General features: G+C 61.7%; 2 protein-coding genes across 6 annotated transcripts in view; both read right to left on the bottom strand.

The window, feature by feature from the left end:
* Positions 1-5: 5 nt before the first annotated feature.
* On the bottom strand, positions 6-9606 carry CACFD1 (calcium channel flower domain containing 1). The gene is made up of 5 exons (XM_037797402.1): positions 9420-9606; positions 6284-6356; positions 4644-4769; positions 2282-2389; positions 6-1856 (listed from the first exon to the last, which is right to left on the bottom strand). Exons 1-5 carry the CDS (start codon positions 9538-9540, stop codon positions 1766-1768), a joined length of 519 nt encoding a protein of 172 aa, XP_037653330.1. The 5' UTR covers positions 9541-9606; the 3' UTR covers positions 6-1765.
* A 318-nt stretch (positions 9607-9924) lies between these two features.
* Positions 9925-23333, bottom strand: part of ADAMTS13 (ADAM metallopeptidase with thrombospondin type 1 motif 13) — a 37245-nt gene continuing 23836 nt past the window's right edge. For all 5 annotated transcript variants that reach the window (XM_037797372.1, XM_037797373.1, XM_037797371.1 and 2 more), the window contains 14 exons: positions 22762-22943; positions 22290-22425; positions 22083-22212; positions 21397-21576; positions 20257-20422; positions 19551-19668; positions 18657-18786; positions 17283-17465; positions 14582-14786; positions 13457-13769; positions 12410-12556; positions 11926-12102; positions 11127-11302; positions 9925-10402 (listed from right to left, as the gene is read on the bottom strand). In XM_037797372.1, the coding sequence (XP_037653300.1) occupies positions 10208-10402; positions 11127-11302; positions 11926-12102; positions 12410-12556; positions 13457-13769; positions 14582-14786; positions 17283-17465; positions 18657-18786; positions 19551-19668; positions 20257-20422; positions 21397-21576; positions 22083-22212; positions 22290-22425; positions 22762-22943 (2438 nt within the window). In that variant the 3' untranslated portion in view covers positions 9925-10207. The remainder of the gene's footprint in view (positions 10403-11126; positions 11303-11925; positions 12103-12409; positions 12557-13456; positions 13770-14581; positions 14787-17282; positions 17466-18656; positions 18787-19550; positions 19669-20256; positions 20423-21396; positions 21577-22082; positions 22213-22289; positions 22426-22761; positions 22944-23333) is intronic.

Here is a 23333-nt window from a genome sequence, read left to right on the forward strand (position 1 = left end):
TCACACCAACCACAGCCCTGCTTTATTGCCTTGAGTGCCAGTGCAACATTGACAAGGAAACAGGGCTGGTAAAGGGAGGCAGAGACATAGCGGGTCAACATGCAGGAGGTGGGGGGACACCTGGCGGCCCAGCCAGCCAGGACCCCTCTGCCATTTGGACAGACTCCTGGCGAGGGGACCCTGGGATGACAGTCCTGCTGGGAACCCCAGGCAGGTGACCTGCCTTGGCCTGTGACCCTGAGGAGGGCCTGGGAGCCCTGAAGGCCTCCCTCCTCTGCCCCGAGCTGTGGCCTGCCTTGGTGCCCTCTCTTCCCCACTCCTGCAGGCGAAGAGACCCCTGCCTGTGTGGGGCTGGGCAGCAGCAGCCCAAGTCCCATTTCTTGGACAAGGATGAGCCAAGGGGGAGGTGGGCCCTGCTCCTCCCGGAGGTAGAATGAATGGTCATTCACTGCCCACTCAGAAGGCACACGCACACATGCACACACAGTGGCCTGCCCGGAGGCCAGGCCTGAGGGTGATGGCCTGAGACCCACGGAAGACAGGCCCCCGCCAGGCCAAGCACCTGTCCCCCAGGGCACAGACTCCCTGGAGGGCTGGGAGGCAGGGCTGCTGAGCCAGGCGCCCGGGGCAGTGCCCCAAGCAGCTGCTCCCAGCCCGGGGCCTGCTGTTCGCCTCAAGCACGGCAGCCCCGTTCCCCAAGCTCCGCGAGCTACATGCAGGCCTGGTGGGCATCTTGGGAGGAAGACGGAGCTGGGCCCCTGGTGGAAACTGTCCAGACCAGCCCACATCTGTCCACCATTGCACCAGGCCCAGCCAGACCCCCACGGCTGCAGACCCAACTGGCTGTGAGCAGCTGTGGCCTGTCACGGGACGGAAGAGGCAGGCCGCGTGCAGGAAGGATGGGGTCCTGCTATCAGCTCTCCATGCCCTCTGCACTGGCCTTGCTCCCTGGTAGCTGATATCCAGGGCAGAGGGGATAGCTCACAGGGGAGGGGCTCAAGATGAGCCCCTCTAACAGCATGGGCTACTGGAGATGTGGGCACCCCATGGGGGCAGGGGAGAGCCTGCTCTCCCACTTCCTTAGCACCAAGGCCTGCAGCAGGTGGTGGGGAGGGGCATTCCCTCCAGGGTGAGCTACCCAGACAGGCCCAAGGCAGCCCTTCTGGGTGGGGGCACAACCTGGGAGAACCACAGGCGCCCACTGAGAGCCGAGAGGCACTGGGGGCAGCAGCGGGCAGACCTCAGACCACTGTACCGCCACATGCCTGTCGCCCCGGCAACAGGTGGGCAGAGGCTAGGTCCAGGGGGCTCAGCCTGCAGGACGCTCTCCTGCCTGGGTGGCTGCAAGGAGGCCAAACAGGTCAACGCCGGGACCCAAGTCTCATGGCAGGGTCCGGGAGGCCGGCTGGCCACCGTGCGCCTCGCGCAGGACAGCCCTCCTGGGGAAGCTCCTCCTGGGCCCTCATCCCATCAGTGGTTCTGCCAACCACAGGAAGCCTTCCCAGCTGCCCACCTGAGGCCGGGTGGGCTGCCAGGCCGGGCTGTTCCGCACAGCACTGCTGCAGCCTCAGTTTCTCCCAAGGCTCACTCGACCTTCCCTTGCTGTCGTCCGAGGTAGAGTCCAGATGTGGAGGGGGATGAGGGGGGCCATGGAGCCAGGCCGAGGCTCCTTCTCCAGGCCCGGTGCCTGTGGGACGTGCCCAGGAGATGGAGGGTGGGCAGAGAGCGCCCCCACAAGCTGGGGCAGAAGGCGGCTCAGCTGGCCTCACAGAGCCCCCTCCAGGGTCTCAGTGAGCTGCTCCTCGTCCATCTGCTGCCTCTGCTGCTGGATCCGGGCGTAGGAGATGGCATCGCCCCTGGGGAGAGAGATCAGCACCACGCGGGGGGTGGGCCCGGGCCCACGGCTGCCAAGCTGCCGCCCAGTCCCTGCCCCTGACCCAGGCCTGACTGCAGGCAGAGCCTGCTGGGCCTTTGGGTTTCCCAGGCAGAGACCCTGCTGCTCGGGTGCCACCTCCCCTCTAAAGTGGCTGAGGCTGCCAGGGCTGCTCGGTCGAAAAGGGCTCAGAGTCTGTGTCTGACAGGGGTGCCTGGGGTGGCCCTGGAAGGGAAGTGGCTCTCACAAGCCGTCCCTGCTTCAGGCCACCTGGGAAGTCTCACTCCCAAGAGCTGGACACTCTCTCGGCAGTGACAGCCCCTGGGCCCCAGTTTCCACAGCTGGGTGAGAGGGGCCACACTCCCTGAGAGACCCAGACCCCTCCCCGGGGCTGGCCCACAGACGCACTTCTTGCCCAGAGCGGAAAGTCCGTACAGCACCCCGGTGGCGAAGGCAATGGCGTTTCCCAGCAGCGTGGTCAGCGTCAGGCTGATGACGATGGGGACGACAGCCATCCTGGGGGGCAGCAGAGGTTGAGGGTCCACGCCTGCCCCTCAGCACCCCACGCCCCCCAGGCTTCCCCTTCTCAGGCAACAGGGACAGGAAAGACCCGGGGAAACAGACAGGTTCGCAGCCAGGCTTCCTGCAGTCCGGGAGCACCCCTGGACCTGCTGCCAGTGCTGTGCAGGAGAGGACCCAGAGCGTTCGTCTGATTTTGGGACAGGTCTGTTGGTGATCGACCCCAGCAGGGTTAAACAGCACCAAGACCACCCAGCCCCTCGGTGTTCAGAAAGCCTGGCTGCAGGGAGAGGTGGGACAGAAGAGCCCTGGCCCCCTCGCTCTGCGACCATGAGCCGACCTCCCGGAGAGGCCTGGCGACTGCTCACCACGCGACCCCGGCCAGGAGGCCCACAAGCACGACGTCAGAGCGCTTACTCATCCGCAAAAACCACCACAAGGTTGACGGAATGGACAGCAGACGGGCTCCCGGGTCCACTCCAGACAGCCCATTCCAGTTTAAATAGCAGAGGGGATGATCCTGGATTCCACAGCTGGCTGGGAATTCCAGCCAGTGGCAGCAGTTCCTGGATGACTGGGCCAGGAGAACACCAGCGATTTCCCTAGAGGAGGCTGCCCAGACCCTCCTGCGGGGCCTCGCCCTGCCTGTGCGTGTGCCCGTGCGTGTGCCCAGGACTCAGAAGAGGAGCACTATAGCTGCAGCCACATGGGGACACAGGAGCAGGGAGGGCAGGTGGGACGCAATGGCCAACTGCAATCAGTTGCATTACATCTGAGTTATTTCCAGTATTTTGGAACATGTGAGGAGCTTTTATAATAGTTATAAAACTTGTAAGCTTAAAAATAATGGAAGTTATGATAGGAAAGACATATAAACTACGGGGGAAATATCTTCTGTCAAAACAAAATGAAAGGCAAACAACAGGCTAGAAAAAATATTTGCTGGAAATATAACAAAGGATTATGAAATCCTTAATATAGAAAATAAATAAAACTTGCTGGGAAAGACATCAAGATTCCAATAGTTTAAAAGTAAACCAGACAATGCAAAAAAGAAAGTTAGTAAAATATATATATATATATATATGGAAAAATATTTTACCTTTGCGGTAAATACAAATGTGAAAATGGCACACGGCACTACAGGGCAGGAGGGAACTTGCATGACCTCTTTGGAAAGCAAACTTAGTCACACTTACTGAAAATGTTTAAATGATCTAATCTTTGACCTAATAATTCCACACCTGGAAATATAGCCTAAGGAAATAATCACAAATACAGAAAAAGATTTAGCTCACAGATGTTCCTGCCAGTTCAACTTATATCCCAGGCCACAAGCTAAGAAAGCCATGATATAGCTGATTGAATAAGTATCGTTATCATTAAAAGTGAGGTTATGAAGTCTGTCATAATAGCTGAAAATACTTAAATCACTACATTAAGTGAAAAAAATAATCTGTTTTGTTAATAATAGTTACACCGATCTTAGAAACAGGTTTTTAAAAATTGCCCCTGGGCAGGCAGGAGGCACATCAAATGTTAACAGGTGGTGGTGTGATGGGACCATTTTTCTTTCTACTCTCCAGTTCTTAATAAATCTACATTACCGTTAGCTTTAAAAAGGACTTGTTTTTTAATAAAAATTAAAACAACAGAAATGATGATCCACGTTTAGGACTTTGCAATCCTGTTCTCTTTATGATTTCGACACAGTGAGAAACTGCTCTGGGACGGAACGCACATCTGTGTGCTCTTACTGTCCACACTGGCGGCTCCGGGAGCGCCACCCTTGGTCCTGAGATAGCCTGGCCGAGATCAACTACTGCTGCTGCCAGGCCTCCCACGCCCCAGCCAGGTTCTGAGAACGCCCACGTATTAAATCTGCCCTGACCAGTTAAATGGTGTGACTCAGATGTGAGGGACCACTGTGAGAAATATGAAAATAAGAGAAACCACTATTTGGGGGCCCCGGGATTTTCTGTTGGGCAACTTGCTTCTTCCCCTTTCCCACCCCTAGATTTACCCCGGCTTTTGAGAAGCTGCACAGAAGCATGTTCTGGGTCTCCGGAACCCAGATGCCTGATGCCCACTGGGTGGGCCTGCACCCCAGGGCTCCCCGTCCCCCGCTGGCTGGAGGCCGCGTTCCCAGGCGCACTGGGGGGCAGCCACCATCACCCAGAGCACCTGCCCTCGGGGCCATGGCGGCAGCAGGATCTGGGGGGCCATGCCAGGGAGCGCCCGCGGCTCTCACCCGCAGTAGAAGACGGCCTTCTGCCAGGCGCGCAGCCGGTCCGCCTTCGTCGCCACCGTGTTCGCGAACTCGAGGAACTGGCAGCAGAAGGGCACCTCGCACAGCAGCAGGACGAAGGCGTTCATGCTGCAGGGGCGGGAGAGGGGGCTCGCCCTGAGGCCGGGGCGGGGCCAGGAGGAGGGGCGGGGCTAGACGGGCTGGCAAGGGCGGGGCCAGGGCGAGGGGTGGGTCCATAGGGGGCGGGGCGAGACGGGCTGGCCCTGAGAGGCCAGGGCGGGGCCACATGGTGGGGCGGGGCCAGAGAGGGCTGGTCCGGGAGGGCGGGGCCAGAGGGAGGGCGGGGCGAGGCGGGCCCTTATAGCCCAGGGGCGGGGCGAGGTGAGAGGGAGATGGAGGGACAGAGGAGCGGGCGGAGAGGGAGGGGACCGGGCGAGTTGGCCCCGACAGGCCGGGAGGCAGGGCTGGGGGAGGAGGACACGGACCCTCTGCCCAGGCTGTGAGACTGCTCGCCCAGCCCTTGACCTGCCCCCCCCCCCCAGAGCCTGATGGGACCTGTCCCCTCCTCCAGGAAGCCTGCCCCAGCCCTCTAGGGCATCCATTCTGCAGTCTACAGGCCCTGGGGATAAAGCAGCGAAACATTTCACTATTCCCAGCTGCACCCCTACCTGCCTACTCCCCCTGGGAAGCACCAGGGTCTCCACCTCCCTTTGTAGGATAGGGGACATAAGGCCTCCCCATGAGGCCACTGCAGCTTTGCTGAGTGCCGGCCTGAGGCCCTGTAGCAGGTAGGACGTCCCCACTATCACCTCCACCGTCATCAGTGCCAGGAAGGAGGCCCCTGCAGCCTCAGCCCTGTCCTTGACAAGCCCACGTGGCAAGGTGGGAACTCAGGAGGCCACTGTGTCCAGCCCCACGTTTGGTTGGGACAGCTAAGCCACCCTGCCAGTGACTGCACGATTCTTGATGTCCTCCCAGGTGGGTGACAGTCATTAGCAGATACTGAGCCCTCACGGCACGCAGACCGTAAAAGTGCCATCATCCCCCGTCTGGCAAAGGCCGGCTGGTGCTGGGGGAGCCTTTGCCCTCGGCCGTGAGCCCCCCACATGCCTCTGCCTCCCTGGGGCCCTGCTGGGCTCCCACTCCCCAGGCAGCCAGCCCCTCTCGAAGCCAGGCCACTGCCCTCCACAGGACTCCATCCTGGGTTTTGCTGGCCTCTGAGCTCTCTGAGGGCAAGGTCCAAGCCTGGTACCTGATGGGCACACAGCCACCCCTCACGGGTCATCCCCCTCCAAAGGGACTAGGGCTGCCCAGTGGGAGGGGCCCTCTAACTGCTGGGTGCTGCCTCTCCAGCCCCCGTTCACCTACCACCTGGCTGACCACCCCAACCTGGCAACTCAGTCCCGGGCCAGCCCTGGTGGCAGATTCCCCAGGCCCTGGCTCTGGGAGCTCCCAGAGGACAAGGGCCCCATCCGAGTGGACCGGGCACCAGCACCATCTGACTCAGGAAGTGCTGGGGCCACATTTGAGGACCTGACTCTGGACCCAATCGTGGGAAAATCAGTCACCGCAGGGCGAGGAGGAGGTGAGGATCTCTGCGCTGCCCCCACCCCCCCGCCCCCAGGCCAGGCGGCGACACTCACATCATCCACACGCCGGCCGCGATGTTGAGCGGGTGGACCGTGATGCAGTTGAAGAGGCCGCAGATCCCGCAAGCTGGGGAGCAGGGGACACAAGCAGGAATTAGGGAGCAAGCCATGGGGAGACAGCTGGGGGAACTGTGGGGACCCCTCGTGGCGCTCAGCACCTGAAGGGACAGGTGAAGCGGCATTCACAGAGAGGGCAGAGGCTCTGAGGGACAGCAGCACCGCGGCGGCAGGGGCTGAGCGGGCTCCCTCCGGGCACTGCCTTGAAACCGGCTGCTCTCGGGTCTCTCTGTACCTGGACTGCAAGCTCCCGGGGACGAGGGGGTCTTCCTGTCCCCCCACCCCTGGGCCTGGCAGGAGCTCCCGTTTGCTCCAGGACACTGGGCAAGCCACTCGGCCCTGCTGAAGCCCGGCTGCCCTGGCTCCCACCTCGCAGGGGGGTTGGGATCAAACAAGACCCCATCTCCGTGGGCACAGGCAGGGCCCGTCAGGAATGAGCCCACCCTAGGGAGAGGAGTCATCTGACTGAGCTTGGACCTGGGCTGGGCCAAGCCTGCCTCTCCAGAAGCAGGACTCTGGCCAGGGGAGCCCTGGGTCCCGGGCCCAGCCCCAACTCCCAGGCACTCAGTGACCTGGGCACGTGCCCTTCATCTTTCTAGGCCTGTTCTCCAGCCCCCTCAGCTCAGCCCACCAGCTGCTGCAATACCAAGGGGCTGTGAAAGGGGGCAGGGGTCTTCTTTTGTCCCTGAAGCTGGCTCCTTCCATGCCCCAAACGTGGCTGCTTTCCCCACCTGCAGTTCAGGATCAGGGTCTGCAGTGCTCACCTTGCCCTCCACCCGTTCCTGCAGCCCAGCTTGGCCGAGAGCCAGGGCCAGAGCAGGCCCAGACCGGGGAGCCCAGGAGGCGGTGCCGGGGGCCCGGCCATCCGAGGCAGGCAGGGAAGGAAGGTGGGCCAAGCCAGGCAGCAATTAGCAACCAGCTCATTAAACTTGCAGCAGCTCCTGTGCACCTGATACCCTGACCCGGCCTGGAATTCTCCTGCCATCGCCCCTGGAAGCGCCCCCGGACAGCAGGCCAGGGGAGAAGAGTGAGCCCAAACTGCGGTGGGGCAGGTCCTCCCCTGCCCCCAAGCTCTCTTTCTAGAACACTGGACAGTCTTTCTGCCTACCAGAAAGGTGGCACTCACCTCTGGTGCGTTGGGAACATGGGCCTCGGGCAGCAGGGGTGCCCAGGGCCACAAATGGCACACGCAAGGCAAAGACAGCCCAGCCCCTGCTGCCTACTGCGCGCAGCATCTCCGCCTCCAGCTCCAACCCCACCCCCTGTGTCCTTCCTGCAGCCCACCTCGTGGGAGCCCCAGGTCTCCACCCCAGACAGACAGGCTCCAGCCTGGAGGTCTCCCCAGTGAACGGAGCACGTGTGCGAGGCTCGGCTGAGCGTCTTGCACGTGAGGGAGGCAGCCCCGTGCGATCTGTTCTCTTCAAGCCTCCAGAAGCTCTCTGGAACCCAGGGAAGACACCTCTCACACCTTGCTCTGAGGCTCCTCACTGCACAGGAGGGCAACCCCATCCCAAAGCGGCCGGCCAGAAGCACAACTCAGTTTGCACTCCTGCTTCATCTCCTGTTCTACGTCCTGTCCTGTGAGGTATCTTCTGGCATTCGTGTGACAATGCTCACCCCAATCTGCAGGTGAAATCGGCCTTTCATGGCAACACCACCAGTTTGTTCCAAAGCTTCATTTGTAGCCCCAACCCAGTGCCGTGACCTCCTGGGGCAGGCATGGGTGGCCCCATCTGAGAAGCACAGAACTGGATGTGCACCCAGGGTTGCCTGGGTGTTGGCAGGATCACTGGCTACAAGATGGAGGGAGGGGGACGGCCCACAGGCTGATCAGGCCCTTTCCTTTCTCCACCACTGACCACCGTCACTTCCTGCAGCCCCAGGCTGCCTGTACCCCTGCACACAACTTCACAACACCCTACACCCCACTATCCCCCATCTGCTGGAGAAATAGAGAACCAGACTCAAGAGGGTCGTCTCTAAGGCATGGCCTCATCTACCGGTCAGTGGCAGGGATTCAGGGACTCTTTATGACTTGGGGGGAGGGCCTGCACAGTGGCACCTCCGGGGAGCAGCATGGCCCAGCAACTCCCCCTGCTGTCTCCCTCCATCCCAGCTGGAGAGACAGTGGGGCAGGGACGGTAACCCCGAGAAGGTGCTCCTCCTTGCAGGAGGTTTGGTCAGGGTCTGCCCTGCCCGTGCCCCCATGCCAGGCAGGCACTGTTTAAATCCTGCCGGCTCCTCAACACACTCCCTGGCTGAGACCTCGCTCCCTGCGGCGTTTCCTAACACTGAGGTGGATGGGAAGAAGGGACCATTTCCTCAGTTTATATCTGTAACATGACCTGCAGCTCATCTGCCTTCCTATTTATGTTCTTTCTGGGCTTGTGCTGGAAAAGTCTGGCTTCCCTGGAAACTTAAGGTCGGGGTGTGTGTCCAGGATGGCGGTCGGAGGGGAAGGGGAGCTGAGAGGCAGCGGGAAGGGGCAAGAACTGCCGACAGAGCCAACGCTCTGGCTCCCAAGTGGGCAGCGAGGACCCAGGGCAGAGGCCGGCTCCCGGAGCTCCCTGCAGCCCTCCCTTGGGGCCACCTGGCGCCTGGCACCACCCAGCCCGCAAACTTCCCAGCCGGCGCCCCAGGCGCTTCGGGCCACAGATCCGGTCAAGCCCGCCGCGCCCCCCTCGGCCCCAAGGTTAGGATCGCTGCCGCCCCCCAACAGTCCTAAGCAGGGGGCGAGGCCCGCACGGGCCGGCAGGGGCTTCAGGTGCGCCACCCAGGCCAGCCTCGCCCCGCCCTGGCACGCACGGGCTGCCCGGCCCTTCCTCGACAGAGCAGGTGCCCAGGGCCAGCGGCCGTAACCCCGGAACCGTGCGCCCGGGGCCCCGCGCGCCCCCTCTCCGGCCCGCAGCGTCTGCGCCCGGGTGGCCTCGGCCCGAGCTGCCCAGGCCGGGGCCGGTCCCCATGGGGACCCCGAGGGCTCCCGGCCGTCCCGCCACCCCGCCCGGGGGGCGCCCAGCGGACCCACCGGGAGGACCCGGGCTCGCACGCATGCGCCCCCGGACGGGGTACTCACAGAGGGCCCCCAGCACCCCCGACAGGCGACACAGCCAGCGGTACCACCACGTCATGGCCTCCTCCTGCGCAGGCGGCTCGCGGCCGGCGGGCGCCATCGTCGCGCCGCCCGGGCCGCTCATGGCGCCGCCGTCGGCGAAGCCCGCGACGCTCACAAAGGCGCCGGGAGCCGGGCCCACGTCGGCGGCCCGCGCGCGGCCTTCTGGGAAAGGCGGTGCATTAGCATGGGGGCGGGGCCTGGTGGCGAATGGACACGCCCCAGCGGTCAGATGCTCTCACCTGGGAAACAGCGTGGGGGCGGGGCTTCAAGTGCACCTGCTTCACGGCCCAATCTGCACACTCACCTGTCCTCCCAGCGAAGGAGGAAGCGCTCGACGGTGGCGAAGGGCCGGCCCAGCTCAGCAACGGATCTGGGGCCCGACATCGGCCAGGGAATCCCCGCCAAGTCACGGGGGCAGTTTTCAAGCCCGCTTTGTGCAGGTTTTATGAAGAAGACAACACCCAGGCTACGCGGTCCGTTTATTGGTACTCGATGGCCTGGGAGCTTCCTTCCCGGAGAGTCCCGGCCTCCTAGCCCCTCGCGTGTTGGGGGAAACCGCAAAGGGGATAGACAGCTAAGACTTGAGGAAGTGAGGACCAGAGGTCCTCGGAGGGAAGAGTTCAGTCCTCCAGGCTGGGCCAGCACCTGGGGTGTGTTCACCACAGCAGCCAGTTTTCTTCCTTTCTGGGCTGCAGCTCCTCCTTCCAAGATGGAGAAGCCCCCACCATGGGCCGTGCGTGGTGGGGGAGCTAGGGCAGGGCCTGGCCGGGTGCCCCCTCTCCCTGCACTCTGGATGGAAGGGTCCAGTACCGGCCCCGCAGGCCAGCGCCCGCCTCCAGGAAACCCTGGCTGAACTCCACCTCAGCCTGGCTGCCCGCGGACTCCCAGTAGAGCGATGGCTGCCCGCGGATCATGGTGGTCCTCAGGCTGTGGGGGTCCCGGATCTGGGAGGAAGGATCAGCCACAAATGACAGCTGGCTGGCATTCAGAAGACCCATAAGCTATAAGGCCTCACACATTCAAGATCACATTGACCCCTCGCAAGGGCCCTGGCAGGACACTGTTCTCCCACCTGAGAAACTCGAGAGAAGTGGCCTTGTTTCCCCACGGGCATGCAGCCAGAGGGGCTCAGGGTTTGGACCAGCTCCGTCCGACTCCAGAGGCCGGGCACCCCCTCCAGGGCAGTGGCCTCAGGGGGAACAGACTTTCTGTTTGGGATGATGGGGAAGTTTGGGGAATGGATGATGGTGAGGGTAGTATGACAGTGGGTGAAGTGTGATTTCACCCACTGACTTGTCTACTTGAAAGTGGTGAAAATAGGGAATGGCGTGTTATCTACATGTACCACAGTAAAAATTAGAAAAAAAAAAAAAAAAACAAACAAACACCCTCAGGGTCTGGGGGCAGAATTGGCCCACTCCTCGAGCAACAGTTACACCAGGGTCTGCGGCTATGCTCAGATCCTGGTGGGCTGGCAGTCAGCATCAGAAGAGGCCTTTTCTTTCCCACTCTGGCAGGGAGCTCGATAAACACTTGTCGGGTGAATGGTGGAGGAAACCCTTTTCTCCTGTTCTTGCGCTACTGATCCTGAAGTCTACTCAGTCCCGGGTTGGTGTCCCAGCATCATAACAGAGTTCCCCCTCCCTGTCCCCTCCCTGGAAGCCTCACCGAGATGTAGCCGGCATCAGTCCCTGAGACCATGCCGGTGACCAGGGCGTAGATGGCAAGCCGGGCCTGGGGGGCCACGTCGATGAAGGCCCGGCAGCCCCCCATGTTCCTTCCGTCCTCACTCAGCGAGGGGCTCACGATTTCACCTCGGGGGCCAAAGAGCTGCACGTCACACTCTGCAGGGGAAAGCAGGTGGCTCTGTGGGCAGCCACCTTGGGGACCCAGGAGCCCAGACAGACCGCTGAGGCCAGGGGCCAGGGCAGCACACGGCCAGGGAGCAGTGGGGTCAGCTCCAGGCCCTGAGCCAGGGGTCCCTCCTTGGTAAAAGTGTGGGTGATAATAGCACACACCTGGTAGGGGCGTCTTTAGGAGGCCCCAGTCAAGTCACACATGCAAAAGCGGGAAGGCGGTACCCTGGGACAGGTCTGGGGGGATCGCGGCTCACAGAAGCAAACCCACCCTGAGACAGCCAGCCCAGATCTCCCTGCCCAGCCTCGTGACCCGCTCCTGCCGAGGTATTTTAAAGGCTCTGAGGGTCATGGCAAGGCTGCAGGGTGGGGTCCCACTTTCACCCATGATAAACCCAGAGAAGAGGAGCCACGGCACACCTCTCGGGGCTTCGTCCTGACCCCCGGGCAAGCTGACATGGGCCACGCCCAGGCTTGGGTGGCACTGCCTCCTGCCATCTCTGCCAGCCCTCTCTGCCTTGCCCACCACCCATCAGGACTGGCCGCCCGCCACAGCTCCAGCCCGGCCACCCCAGCCCAGGCAGCCCAGTGGGAGGTGGACAGGAAGCTACCTCGGTGGAAGGCCTCCGTAGCGGGCTGGCTCACATACCGCAGCAGCACGCCGCTTCCCAGGCCCCCGCAGCGCTGCCTCACCACCAGCGTGTTGGCCTGGAAGCGGAACGTCCTTCCAGACAGCTTCCTGCAGGTCTTACTCCATGTGAGCCGGCCCCAGAGCTGCAGCAATTCCCCTGGGAGGAGGCAGTGCCGTGAGGATGCAGCACACCCCACTCCAGGGGGGCAGAGCAGCAGCTCTGGGCTCGGATGGCGCCGGCTCTCCTGCTTCCTGACTGTGTGACTGCAAGGAGAGGTCATGGCAATCTCTTCCAGCCTCGGTTTCCCCATCTATAGAATGGGCATGATCGCACCCCAGCCACAAGATGCCGTGACGATTACAAGTGAGGATGCACAAGGGGCATTCTGCCAGGAGCAGCGTGCGGGAAGCGTGCTGGGCAGCCCTGCACCTCAAAGCAACAGCTCCCGCGGCCGTGGACGTACCGGCGCTGCAGTTGAGGGAACTCTCGAGGACCTGGAGGGTCAGTGCCTCGCCCAGGGGCCGCCCAATGGCCGCTGCACAGTCGGCCTGGCCTGTGCCCCGCATGTCAATGGTTCCTGTTGGCTCCAGGTATTGCCTCCCACAGGCACCTGGAAAGGGGGCAGGGGGCACAGGTGAGCAGAGCTTCCAGGTGGGGCCTTCCCAGGAGGGCAGGGCCTGGGAGGCAGGGAGCTCAGGGGAGGGGGCTGCGTGACATCAGACAAAGGGTCGGAGCATCACCGTCCAAGGGACAGAGCTGCCTGCAGGTGTTCCAGCCGGAACGGGGCCGTGTGTGGGGCATGTATAGAAGTCCATGGGCTTTGGGGTCTGGACTGGGGTGAGCAGGGTCTCCCCAATGTCCATGTCCACCCAGAACCTCAGAATGTGGCCTAATTTGGCACTAGGGTCTCTGCAGATGGAATTAGTTCAGGTGAAGTCATACTGGGCTAGCGCAGGCCCTAGTCCAGTGAGTGTCCTTGTGGAAAAGGAAGACAGACACACAGACAACAAGGAGAAGGCAGTGGAGGATGGAGCAGAGATGGAGGGGAGGCGTCTTCAAGCCGAGGAATGCCAAGGGCCGCCAGCAACCCCCGGGAGCTAGGAGCAGCAGGGAAGGGTTCCCTCCCAGAGCCTTTGGGGGAGCCTGGCTCCAATACCTTGGCTTTGGACTTTTGGCCTCCAGAACTGGGAGACAATGCACTTCTGGAGCCTTTAGCCACCTAGTTTCTGGAGCTTTCTCATGGAAACTTCAGGAAACTAAGACAGAGACCCACAGACCTGGGTTCAAATCCTGATTCTGAAGCGTTAGTCAAGTTCCTTTTGCCTTGACAATGATAAAAGGTGGGTTTTGCTTTGCTAAATGTCGGCACCCCAGTGTGCTGGGACGTGCCGAGGCCAGAGGAGGACATCCAGGTGACCCCCACCAGAAGCATGGCCTGGCTCTCCCCAGCAGAGAGGCTTTGCCCACCCTCCCGCAGCAGCCACCTGACAGAGGGAAGAAGGAACATAACTGGGCTCTGCTGGGCTTTCCTGGAGCCTGGGGGGCAGTCCCCAAGGCTGGGGGCCTGGAGACAGCAGGTGGTCTTGAGGCAGAGGACGAGCTGGGGAAGCATCAGTTGTAGCTTCAATGGCCTGGCCTAAAGTCGTGGCTTCTGTATGGGGCACCAGGTGGGGTGTCCCCTGCCCTCCACAGGGCCCAGCCCAGCAGCTCTCCACTGTCACTGGCTTGGGCAGGTGCTGGCAGAAGCCGGCTGGCTCGGGCCCCTGGGGTCCAAGGCAGGAGTTATACCGGCGCCGGATGCCATTCCCACAGGACACAGAACACTGCAGAAAGAGAGGATAGAGGTGACGAGGACAGCACTGACAACTGTCATTACCAAGTGTGCACCACGGGCCAGACGTGACCAGACATAGTCTTTGCCCATCTTGGGAGGGGGTCAAGTGTCGTCATCCTGCAGGTGAGGAAACTGAAGCTCAGAGGGCGAGTGCAGGCCAGGTGCTCCTCGGCATGGCTGGACCCCCTCCACACCCTGCCACTGCAGCCTGGCGTCTGCCAGCCCTCCTGCTCTGTCCTCCCACCCTGCTCGCCCTTGTCCCAGCTCGCACGGCTGCCTGGGGTGGGCAGTGGCTGCAGAGAGGCCTCCATGGGCTCCCAACTCTCCCCGCTTCTCCACACTGTGCGTTCCTAAACAGGGTGACTGAGACCCACTATTTTATATCTTTCTGGGGCTCGGACCATGAGGCCACTCACTTATTGGGCTATCTGCTTGGCATCGTCCACTGTCTCCACAGGGGCCTCTAAAGCCCAGCTCTGCCCCGGCCTTAGACCTTTCCATCTCTTGTCCATCTCTGGGGGCCCTGACTGCCCCACCACCACCACCACCAGTGACAGACCCCGCACATCAGGGAGAAGTCCGTGGTCTTCAACCCCGACTATGCCACAGAACCTCCCCAGGAAGCTTTAAACAGGCGGCTGCCTGGCCCCGGCCCTGACGTCCTGACCCAGCACAGGGTGGAGAACGTGAGCTTCACGGGAGATGCAGCCCTGGAGGCCACCCTGGTCCCCTTGCTCTCCCCACCCTTTCGGGGCTCACAATGGATCCCCTGCATGTGAGGGCCCCAGCAGCAGAGCTGACCTCTGACCAGGGGCCCACGTGCCACCGGGAGGCGCAGTCGGCCACCAGGCAGGGGACGCTGGTCTGCGGCCGCACCTGCTCCGCGCAGGCCGCCTCGGCGAGCTCCACGGCCCGGCCCCGGTCCAGCTGCACACAGGCCACCAAGCGAGCAGCGGTGCCCAGGCCACAGCTGGCTGAGCACGGGCCGGAGGACGTGACTGTCCACCTGCAGGAAGAGAAGACCTGAGGGAAGGCAGAGCCTCCCCAAGGCGGTGCTGCACCAGGGGTGCCCCGCTCAGCTCCCAGCACCCAGGAGCTCCCAGGCACAGCCCCACGGTGCAGCCCCCACGTGCTCCGTCTCATCGCCGAGCTCACCAGCCCAGGAAACGCTCTGACACGCCTCTGGAGGAAGGACGCCTCCTTTACCTCAACACTGTGCCCCCCCATAGAGGTGCTTGCTGGTCCGAGTAACGCTCACAAAGAAAGGCTGTCCCAGGAGCCAAGGGAAAGCAGAGGATGGTAAAACTGCAATCCCACCTGTTATGTTCGGAGCCATTCAAGAATTCACACAATGCAGCGAGTCGAAGTTTGAGTATAAAGTTTAAGATTTATTAGAGGACGAAAGCAGGTGGGAGCCAGCAGAAGAGAAGAAAAAAGATAATGGCTCCCGCTCTCTATCTGAGAGCAGCATTTTTTAATGAAAAAAGGAACCCACACTGGGTAGGGTGTCTGCTGTGGTGTTCTGTGCCTCGATTGGGTGAGTGCCTATCTAGTTTTGGACTGATTGGTTGGTAGGATTCTGAGTCAATATTCATTTTAGGAAAGCAGCTGCGTTATCTAACTGGGGAGAGCAGGCCTTCTTGGTTGTTTATTTTATGGGCTTCTCTGTCCTTGCCTTATCCGCCTTTGAGGGGCCACTGGGACGGCCTTGAACAGCCTTGAACAGCCTCATCCTTTAGTTTGTGAGGCACCTGTTTTCTTGTGGGATAAGCTGAGGGGTTAGAAACTCCTTCTACATGTTACTTTCTTCTGTGATCTAACACCACACAGCGTAATTTATAATCATTCACCAATAGTAAAGGCCACCATTTTCCAGAGCCAGAACGTGAGCCCAGATGTCCATGCCGAGCCGGGCTCCCTGTCCACAAAGCTGCCCCTCACACGTGCCTTCTGTGGGTGGGGCCCATTCTAGGGACCCAGTGGGGCGGTGGGCCGGGCCCACCTCTCAGAGCTGAGGCCCCAGAGCTGGCTTTCCCCGCCTGGGCAGCAGATGTTTGGGGCAGGATCATCCTACTGTGAGAATTAGATTAAGTGTAGCTTTCACACAGGGCAGGGGCAGCTCAGGGGAATGGCAGAGGGTCAAGAAGTCAAGCTATAATCGGTGGCCGGTCCTCCTGTTTATCTGCCCACTGTCTTTGCAAGGTGGAGACTGGAGTGGGGGCGGGGGGTAGATGTTCCTTAAACAGCTTCATAAGTTGTTACCAAACTAGCTCAGACTGGCTCTGCAATTCAAGAACAAAGGAAAGAGGGGCAGAGACTTGTTTCAAATGTTCCAAGTTTGCACAGGAGACTTTTTTTTCAAATGTTTCCAATTTGGGCGGGCTGCAGGTTTCAAATTTGCACAGGCTAGTTAGGCTTGTCAAATAGAATGTAATTTCTGGAGTATCAGCCACTGGAGAAACAGGGGAGGGACTTGCGGTTAGGCGTAGGGAATAAATACTGCTGGGTCTGTTGTTCTGGGCGCCAACACCCCCACATTTTGGTTGGGTGCCTGTTCTTCAAGATCATGAATAAATTTTTTTCTTCTCCACCATCGGGTGAGCGTTTATTCCTTTTAGGAAGGGTGCTTGTTTCTCACACTATGTGGTGTGACATTTAGCAGCATCCCTGGTCTCCGCCCACTTGGGTGCTGGGAGCAACACACCCGCCCGGTGGTGACAACCATATATATCTCCAGACTTCACCACATGTCCCCTGGAGGCAGAACTGGCCCTGGCTGAGATCCACCAGTCCAGAAGAAAGAGATGGACAATAAAAGAAATAAACGTTTGGTGATAGCAAATGTTATGAAGAAAAATTGAGCAGGGAAGGGGCAAAGAGTCATGGAAGGGACACAGATTACAGAACATGGCTCGGGAGGACTGTCCCAACACCCAGGGAGGATTTTCCTCTATTATGGATGGAGGCACAAGCCCAGAGGACATCAGACAAGACACATCCAGGCAGCAGCAAGGTGCAAAACCCCCGATGCAGGAGCATTCCCGGAATGTTCCACAACAGTGAGGAGGCCAGATTGGCTACAGTGATGTCTGAAGGTAGCCAGAGCTTAAGTGTGTATGGGATTCCTATAAAAACCCCAGATCATCTCTAAATTCAGACCCTGCTGGCCTGAGCACAGATTCTTCCCTGATCCAGCAGGCCCGGGCCGGGCTTTAGCCCCTGCAGGGGACAGCACCACTCCCCCGTCCCCTCCTTTGGCAGAGCTGCTAGTCACACCCCGAGGTCCACTCAAACACTGTCCCCTCCACTGGGAACCCTCCCAGGCCTCCCCCCTCCCGCACCCCTAGAGCTGCCAGCCTCCCCGCATCAAGCTGGACCTCCCCTCTAACACCTAGCTGAGCGGACAGGTGTCCCTGCTTCCTGAAGGCTGGTCTCATCGGGGTGCCCCTGAGCTGGGCATCCTACGGCTCTGTCACTCCTCCCGCAGGGGCGGCCAACTGACCTGGGTGGGCAGGGCTCCAGGCTGCAGGCCTCCTGCTCCTTGGGGCGAGACAGCCCCTGGCACTCAGCCTCGGGCAGGGTCTCCTCCCCGTGGTGCTCCCCGTGGGCCCGGGCACAGTACAGGATCCTCCGCCGGACTCCTCCTCCACAGCTCACGCTGCAGGCCGCCAGCTTGTGCTGCCACCTGGGCACGGCAAAGCCAGTGAGTCCAAACAGCCAGGACCCCGAGGGAGTCCAGGGTCCCCCAATTGCTAGGAAAGCCCCTCACTTCCTAGAAGGTGCCTCTGCTGGACCCCAGCCCCACTGCGGTGGTTTTCCACATGGCACCAATCACCATCAGCGAAACTCTGTCTTACCTGTCTGTCTTATTGATCATCTAGCTGCACGCCCCCCCACTGATCCCCAAAGGTCAGCTCCATGAGGGATGTGTCTGTCTGTTTACCACTGTCTTGTTTACTGTTTGTTTACCCCTTGACAGAGCAGCCCCTGGGCAGAGCACATGCTCAGCAAGGAGCAGGTGATAAATACATGGCTTCCTGTGGGATGCTCTCTCACTGATTCCCCCACGGCCTCCAGGGGCAGCTGCAGGTGAGGAAGCTGGGGACAAGGGGGCTGGGGCTCGGAGATGAAGGCACAGCCAGGACGTCCCGCTGCAGAGCTGACACCCTCTACTGTGGGGTACATTCAGCCCTCCCGATGCCCACTGGGCAGGAAAGCTGTGCTGAGCACCAGCTGAAGGGCAGCCTTGTACAGGCTGCAGGACACCTGCCCTCACCACGCCAGCGGCCCGATGGCCCACCCAGGGCTCCTCCCCTGCAGGGCCCTGGGGCCACCAGCTCCAGCACAATGGGCAGGTCCCTGCAAACTCCCCAAGTTCTCCTGCACCCTGGCCATGCCCTCCCTGGGGGCAGCCATCTCTGAGCAGTAGAGCCCTATACAGATAGAACCATCTAGCCCACATCCTAGTGTCCATAAGAGAAAACGGAGGCTCTGAGCAAGGCGTCAACATGTCTGAGTCACACGGCCATTAAGAGGCAGAGCCAGGGCTGGCACCAGGGCTGCTGTCTCCTTGGGAAGGGGCCCACCCTGTGGGACAGGGCTCGCGGCTGCAGCCCTCATGGGGGCCGGGCCAGGACACTGGCCAGCACTTGGAGTGTGGCAGAGGGACGGCATGGCCACGCTCCGGCCCCACACAGCTCACGACCCACGGCACCCACCCCCCTGCCCAGGTCACTGGGCACAGCACCAAGGCGTGGATGTCCCACCTGCAGAAAGGAGGCCGGTGCTCGGCAGGGGCCATGCCCCGGGGTCACATCTCTCCCTTCCCAGATCGGGAGTGGGGTGCAGCCCGCTGTTCCCACACAGCCTCACTCACCGAGCGGGGCACGGGACCACCTGGCAGGCCTCCCGCCGGCTCCCAGGCTTGCTGGTGGGGTCACACAGCTCATCCCGGATGGCCATCCCGAGGGCAGAGTCCACGCACACGAAGCGCAGCTCCATCAGGCCTGGAGGGAGGCAGCAGGGGACCCCCACGCCCCAAGAGGCCTCAGCAAGGACACACTGGAGAGCTTGATCAGATAAGGGCATGTGGGTGTGGCTCCCAGCTCTTTCCCTTACCAGCTGTGTGATCTCGGACAAGTGACTCAAACTCTCTGACCCTCAAGTTCTTTGTATAATGGGGCCTCCCTTGCAGACTCATTTATAATGAAGGGCCTGGCACATGGTAGGTGCTCAGCAAACAGGAGCGGCTCTCATTTATCAAAAAACTTCATAGGAATCACTAATGAAATCTTTTACGGTTTATCACAAAGATGCTGTCGGGCTGGTCTCCTGACCTCTCTCCTTTAGGAGCTTCCTCAAAAGAAATCCCTTTCTGGACTCCGTTCTAAACATGCTGAGATTTTACTGGACAAGTGCTTAGGGTTTTAGTTCAAGAGCACCATGTATTTGACAACTGATTCTGCTTCCTTGCCTTGGCCACCAGGAAGCTCGGAGCTGAGTCTGGGGCTGTCGGCCTCAAGGAACACACTCAGGCACCAATATCCCTGGGCTTTATTGTCTTCTCCTATCTTTCGCTCAATCTGTCAACACATTCTAAGTGGCCACTGGGTATTTTGTCCCAACCTCCTGGAATATTCTTTTATGTTCTTGTGTGGTTTGGATTTTCTGGAAGCCTCCTCAAATCCTTTTCAGAACCAGGTAAAATGCAAGTTGAGAAAAAAGATAATTAATGAGTTCTAGTCCTCAGGAAGGTCCTGCCGGCCCTCACCTTCGCCACAGGACACGGAGCACGTCCCCGCCACAGGTGTCCACACGCGGGTAGTGGGGGCCCCCGGCCTGGTGCTTCCCGACGGGGTTGGTGCTTCCTCCACCCGGGCCACAGCGTCCTGCCGAAGGGGGTGAGCGAGAAGCTGGTGGGGCCAGCATTCCCGCCTCCGGGTCCCCAAGGGCCCAGCTGCCCCTTCCTGTCTTTCCAGGAGTGAGCAAGAGCAGGGGGACGTGGTCAGGGGCCCCCCTCCCCGCTGCTGCCTTTCTGGGAAGACTCGCTTCGGGTCCCAGGAAATGCCACTGCCGACCTACCCACCCCGAGAGCTGGGGACCAGGAGGTGGGTTTGCAAGTGTGCTGGGCGCTGCGGCCCCACCAGCCCCCAGGGGTGAGACTGCCGCCCTCCCAGCCTGAGGGCCACTGCCGCCTCGCCCTGAGCCCCTGGGTGCAGCAGAAGCGGGGCAGCCTCTCGCAGGGCAGCGGCCGAGCTAAACTCCTCCGGGCCGCTTCCGACAGGGCCCCGACCTCTAAGCCAGGCTCGTGAGGGGAGACATGGGTTCCCAGAGGCTCGTGGTCGGGCGCCCCTCGCACAGCAGCCCTGCGGCAGGACGCTCTGCCCTCTCTGGGAGGTTCAGAGTAGGGTGCTTCCTGCTCTCCCGGCCACTGGCATCCCCAGGACACCCATGTGACCCCCGTCCTGAGGACATGCCGTCGCCATGCAGGGTTCACGGGTGGGTGGCTTCCCAACTGTGGAGCACGGTCCAGAAGCTGCCGGAACCTCCTGGCCATCGGCCCCCCGCACACATGTTGCGTTCTGCGCAGCCAGCCCGGCTCCACAGGCCGAAGGACGGGGGCTGGGGCCAGACTCCTCCCACCTGAGGATGGCACAGGTGTTGTCAGGCCCTGCCCCTGCCACCTGCTGTAGGTGCAGCCCAGCACCCGAGGGAGGGCCGTGGGTCTGTTCCCCAACACCAGGAGCCCACAGAGGGGTCCCACAAAGAAGACTTCAAGGGTCTTTCCCTTGACGCACTGGATGAACAGATCCACCCATCGTGTGTTCACGCTTCCGCTCCACACGCAGTCGCTTTGCTTGGCGGCCAGGTGCCCCACACCTGCCCCACCTGCCTTCCAGGTAAGAACAGTGCCCTGTGCACTGGGGCAGGTGCTGGGAAATAGCATCACCACCCTCAGGGACAGCAGATGGGTCCCACCGTGAGCCGGCCTTGAGAGGCGATGGCTGCCTGGGGGCTGTGTTAAGAAGGATTCTGAGGGAGGAATCCCTCAGCGGGAAAGAGTGGTGATTGCTATGTCTGCTGCAGATGCAAGAGGGAAAAGGAGCCCCAGAGTCACCCAGGGGTCCCTCCCAGTTGGGCAGATAAAAAACCTGGAGCCAAGAGAGGGAGGAGACATGCCCCAGGTCACACAGAACCAGGCAAGTCAGAACACTACACCACCGGCAGTTCAGACACCGAGGGGATGAGAAGCAGCTGCAGGGGCACCGTCGGAAAGACAATATTGAGGAAGAAGTGACTCTTGTGCTCTGCATACCCCAGCCCCTTTGTGGGCAGACAGTGTCACCCCATTTCCCCACAGGGATGGATGTTCAGAGGGAAATGCCCGGCCCAGGTTGCTGGGTTGGCAATCGCAGCTTTCCTCAGCCCCCAGGCCACCCACCACTGCCTCTCCCCAGCGCCAATGATGGGAACCGGGCAGAGGCCTCGAGAGGAGGGGAGCCTGGGCGGGGGACACACAGCGGGGGCGAGGCCTGGCCCAGGGACAAGCCCTGGCAGGGGAACCCGGCGTGGGCCTGCTCATGTGTCCCCTCCCATCCCCCCAGCCCCCCACTCACCCAGTGGGGCAGGGCTGGGGGTTACAGGTTTCCACAGGCGCCGGCTGGGCTGCGGCGTGGCACTGGGCCATGGGCACTGCCCTCAGGAGGCTGCCCTGGGCCTCCACGCAGCTCACTGTCCGCTCCCGCTGGCCTCCACCGCAGGACGCGCTGCATGGGCCGAAGGCCCCAGCTGACCAGCTGAGGGGGGACAAAGCATCAGGCCCTGGTACGGCCCCCAGGCAGCCAGGAGGCATCTAAAGGCCAGCTCAGCACCCCAGGTCTCCAGGTCTCCCCAGAACTGCCCCTTCAATAGACGCCCAGGCCTGGTTACCTCCCCTGAACGTGACAGCGGGCGGCTGCCCCAGCCCTGCGTCCCAGCAGGGACGGTCTCACCCTGAAGCTGCACCCACTGCGGGCAGGCGAGCACAACTGTTTGCATCACGACTCTCCCAGAGGGCACAACAAACCCACCAGACAACATGCGAATGAACTCAGACGGCCGCAGACACGCGGCAGTGGGTCACGGACAGAGCCCACCTTAGGGGGTAGCCCCCCACACTCCCAGGGTGAGCTGAGATCACACGAGGAGCTGCCAGGCCCAGCCCTTGCTCATGGGCTCTTGTGCCCAGGGACAGCCCGGCAGCTGGAGGCCCCCGTGGCTGACCCCCACCCCGGCGGAGCGGGAGCCCCACAGCAGCACTCACTGTGGGGGGCAGGGCGCGGGGGCACAGGACTCCGGCCTCGTGGGCGGCCGTGGGCTCCCTTCGCAGTGGGCAGCCTCTACCCACGCGTGGGTGTCGTGGTCCTGACAGCCGTAGGTCACCCAGCGCTGCCCTGAGAGGGAAGTGGGGAGCTAGGCCACCTCCGTGCAGGGCCCAAGGGTGCCAGGGGGGCCCTGCCCCGGGCCTCACCTGCCCCACAGCTCACCGAGCAGGGGCCCCGCTCGGCGGCCCAGGCCCCAGCCCGCCGTGGCACAGGCTGGAAGTAGCTGAAGGTGATGTCCGGGTGGGTGAGGGGGCCAAACTCGTCGCCGTACCGCCGGTACACCTGTGGCCCGCCAGCAGGCGCGCTCAGCCTGACAGCCCACCTGAGGGCAGCCATCCCTGGGCACCATCCCCAGGGGCCTCTGGGCCTTTGTCCTGCACCCCGACAGCTCTGGTCTGCAGGCCAGCCCTGCCGCCTCCCCCCGCCACTGGGGCACGGTGCCTTACTCATTTATCCATGGAATTCCGATCCCACGAAGGGCCCCTTGCTGCACTGGGCCCAGCACCCCCCACCCACCCCGTGACTGCTGAGCGAGCGAGCGAGCAAGTGATCAAACGAGGGAGCCCGCAGGGGACCACCAGGAGTGCGTCCCCGGCTTCTCCCCAGCCCCCGGGTCACCTGTATCTCGATGTCTTCCCGGGGGGGGCCCCGGATGCGGATCTCCTCCAGGCGGGGCAGCCGGTCCTCCGTGAGAGTGACCCGGTACTCGATGCGGCTGTCCTCCAGCAGGGAGGGGTGGGTGGTGCTGGCAGACAGGCTGGTCTTCCCAGCCACCACGTACTGCCCTCCGACCTTCACTGCTGCAGTAGGGAAGGGGCCTGTCGGGACCCTCTCGCTGCCCCCGGCAGCCCTGGCAAACCCCTTCCTCCCATGGGGTCGAGGGTTTGGGGCCAATGGGAGGGAGCAGGACCTCTGCCAAAGGGACGTAATCTCTGATGCCACGCCTGTCACTCTCCTCCCCAGAGTCCCCAGACTGGCACCTGGGGCTGGGGTCTCCCCACTGAGGCCCACTCTCTGTGGCAATGTGCACACACTGCGGGTGACTGAGCTTGTACCTCGACTTACCAGGCCTGGGCCAGGGGACCTGATATCACCCCCTGGGGAGGGTAGTGGGTACGGGCGCTTAGTGCCCTCTGCAGCCCCCCCGAGCCTGGGAAGCGAGGTCAGGGCAGCTCCCTTTTCCTCACCCA

The sequence above is a fragment of the Choloepus didactylus genome, chromosome 10 (assembly GCF_015220235.1).
Source record: "Choloepus didactylus isolate mChoDid1 chromosome 10, mChoDid1.pri, whole genome shotgun sequence".
NCBI lineage: Eukaryota > Metazoa > Chordata > Mammalia > Pilosa > Megalonychidae > Choloepus > Choloepus didactylus.

What these genes read in the sequence shown, in the direction of transcription:
- CACFD1 (XM_037797402.1), bottom strand. Translation starts at nt 9,540, where the DNA reads ATGAGCGGCCCGGGCGGCGCGACGATGGCGCCCGCCGGCCGCGAGCCG. An exon ending in GCGGCCGGCGTGTGGATGAT is followed by an intron (nt 4,770 to 6,283) that starts GTGAGTGTCGCC and finishes CCGCCCCTGCAG; the next exon opens with CATGAACGCCTTCGTCCTGC. An exon ending in AAGGCCGTCTTCTACTGCGG is followed by an intron (nt 2,390 to 4,643) that starts GTGAGAGCCGCG and finishes GCTGCCCCCCAG; the next exon opens with GATGGCTGTCGTCCCCATCG.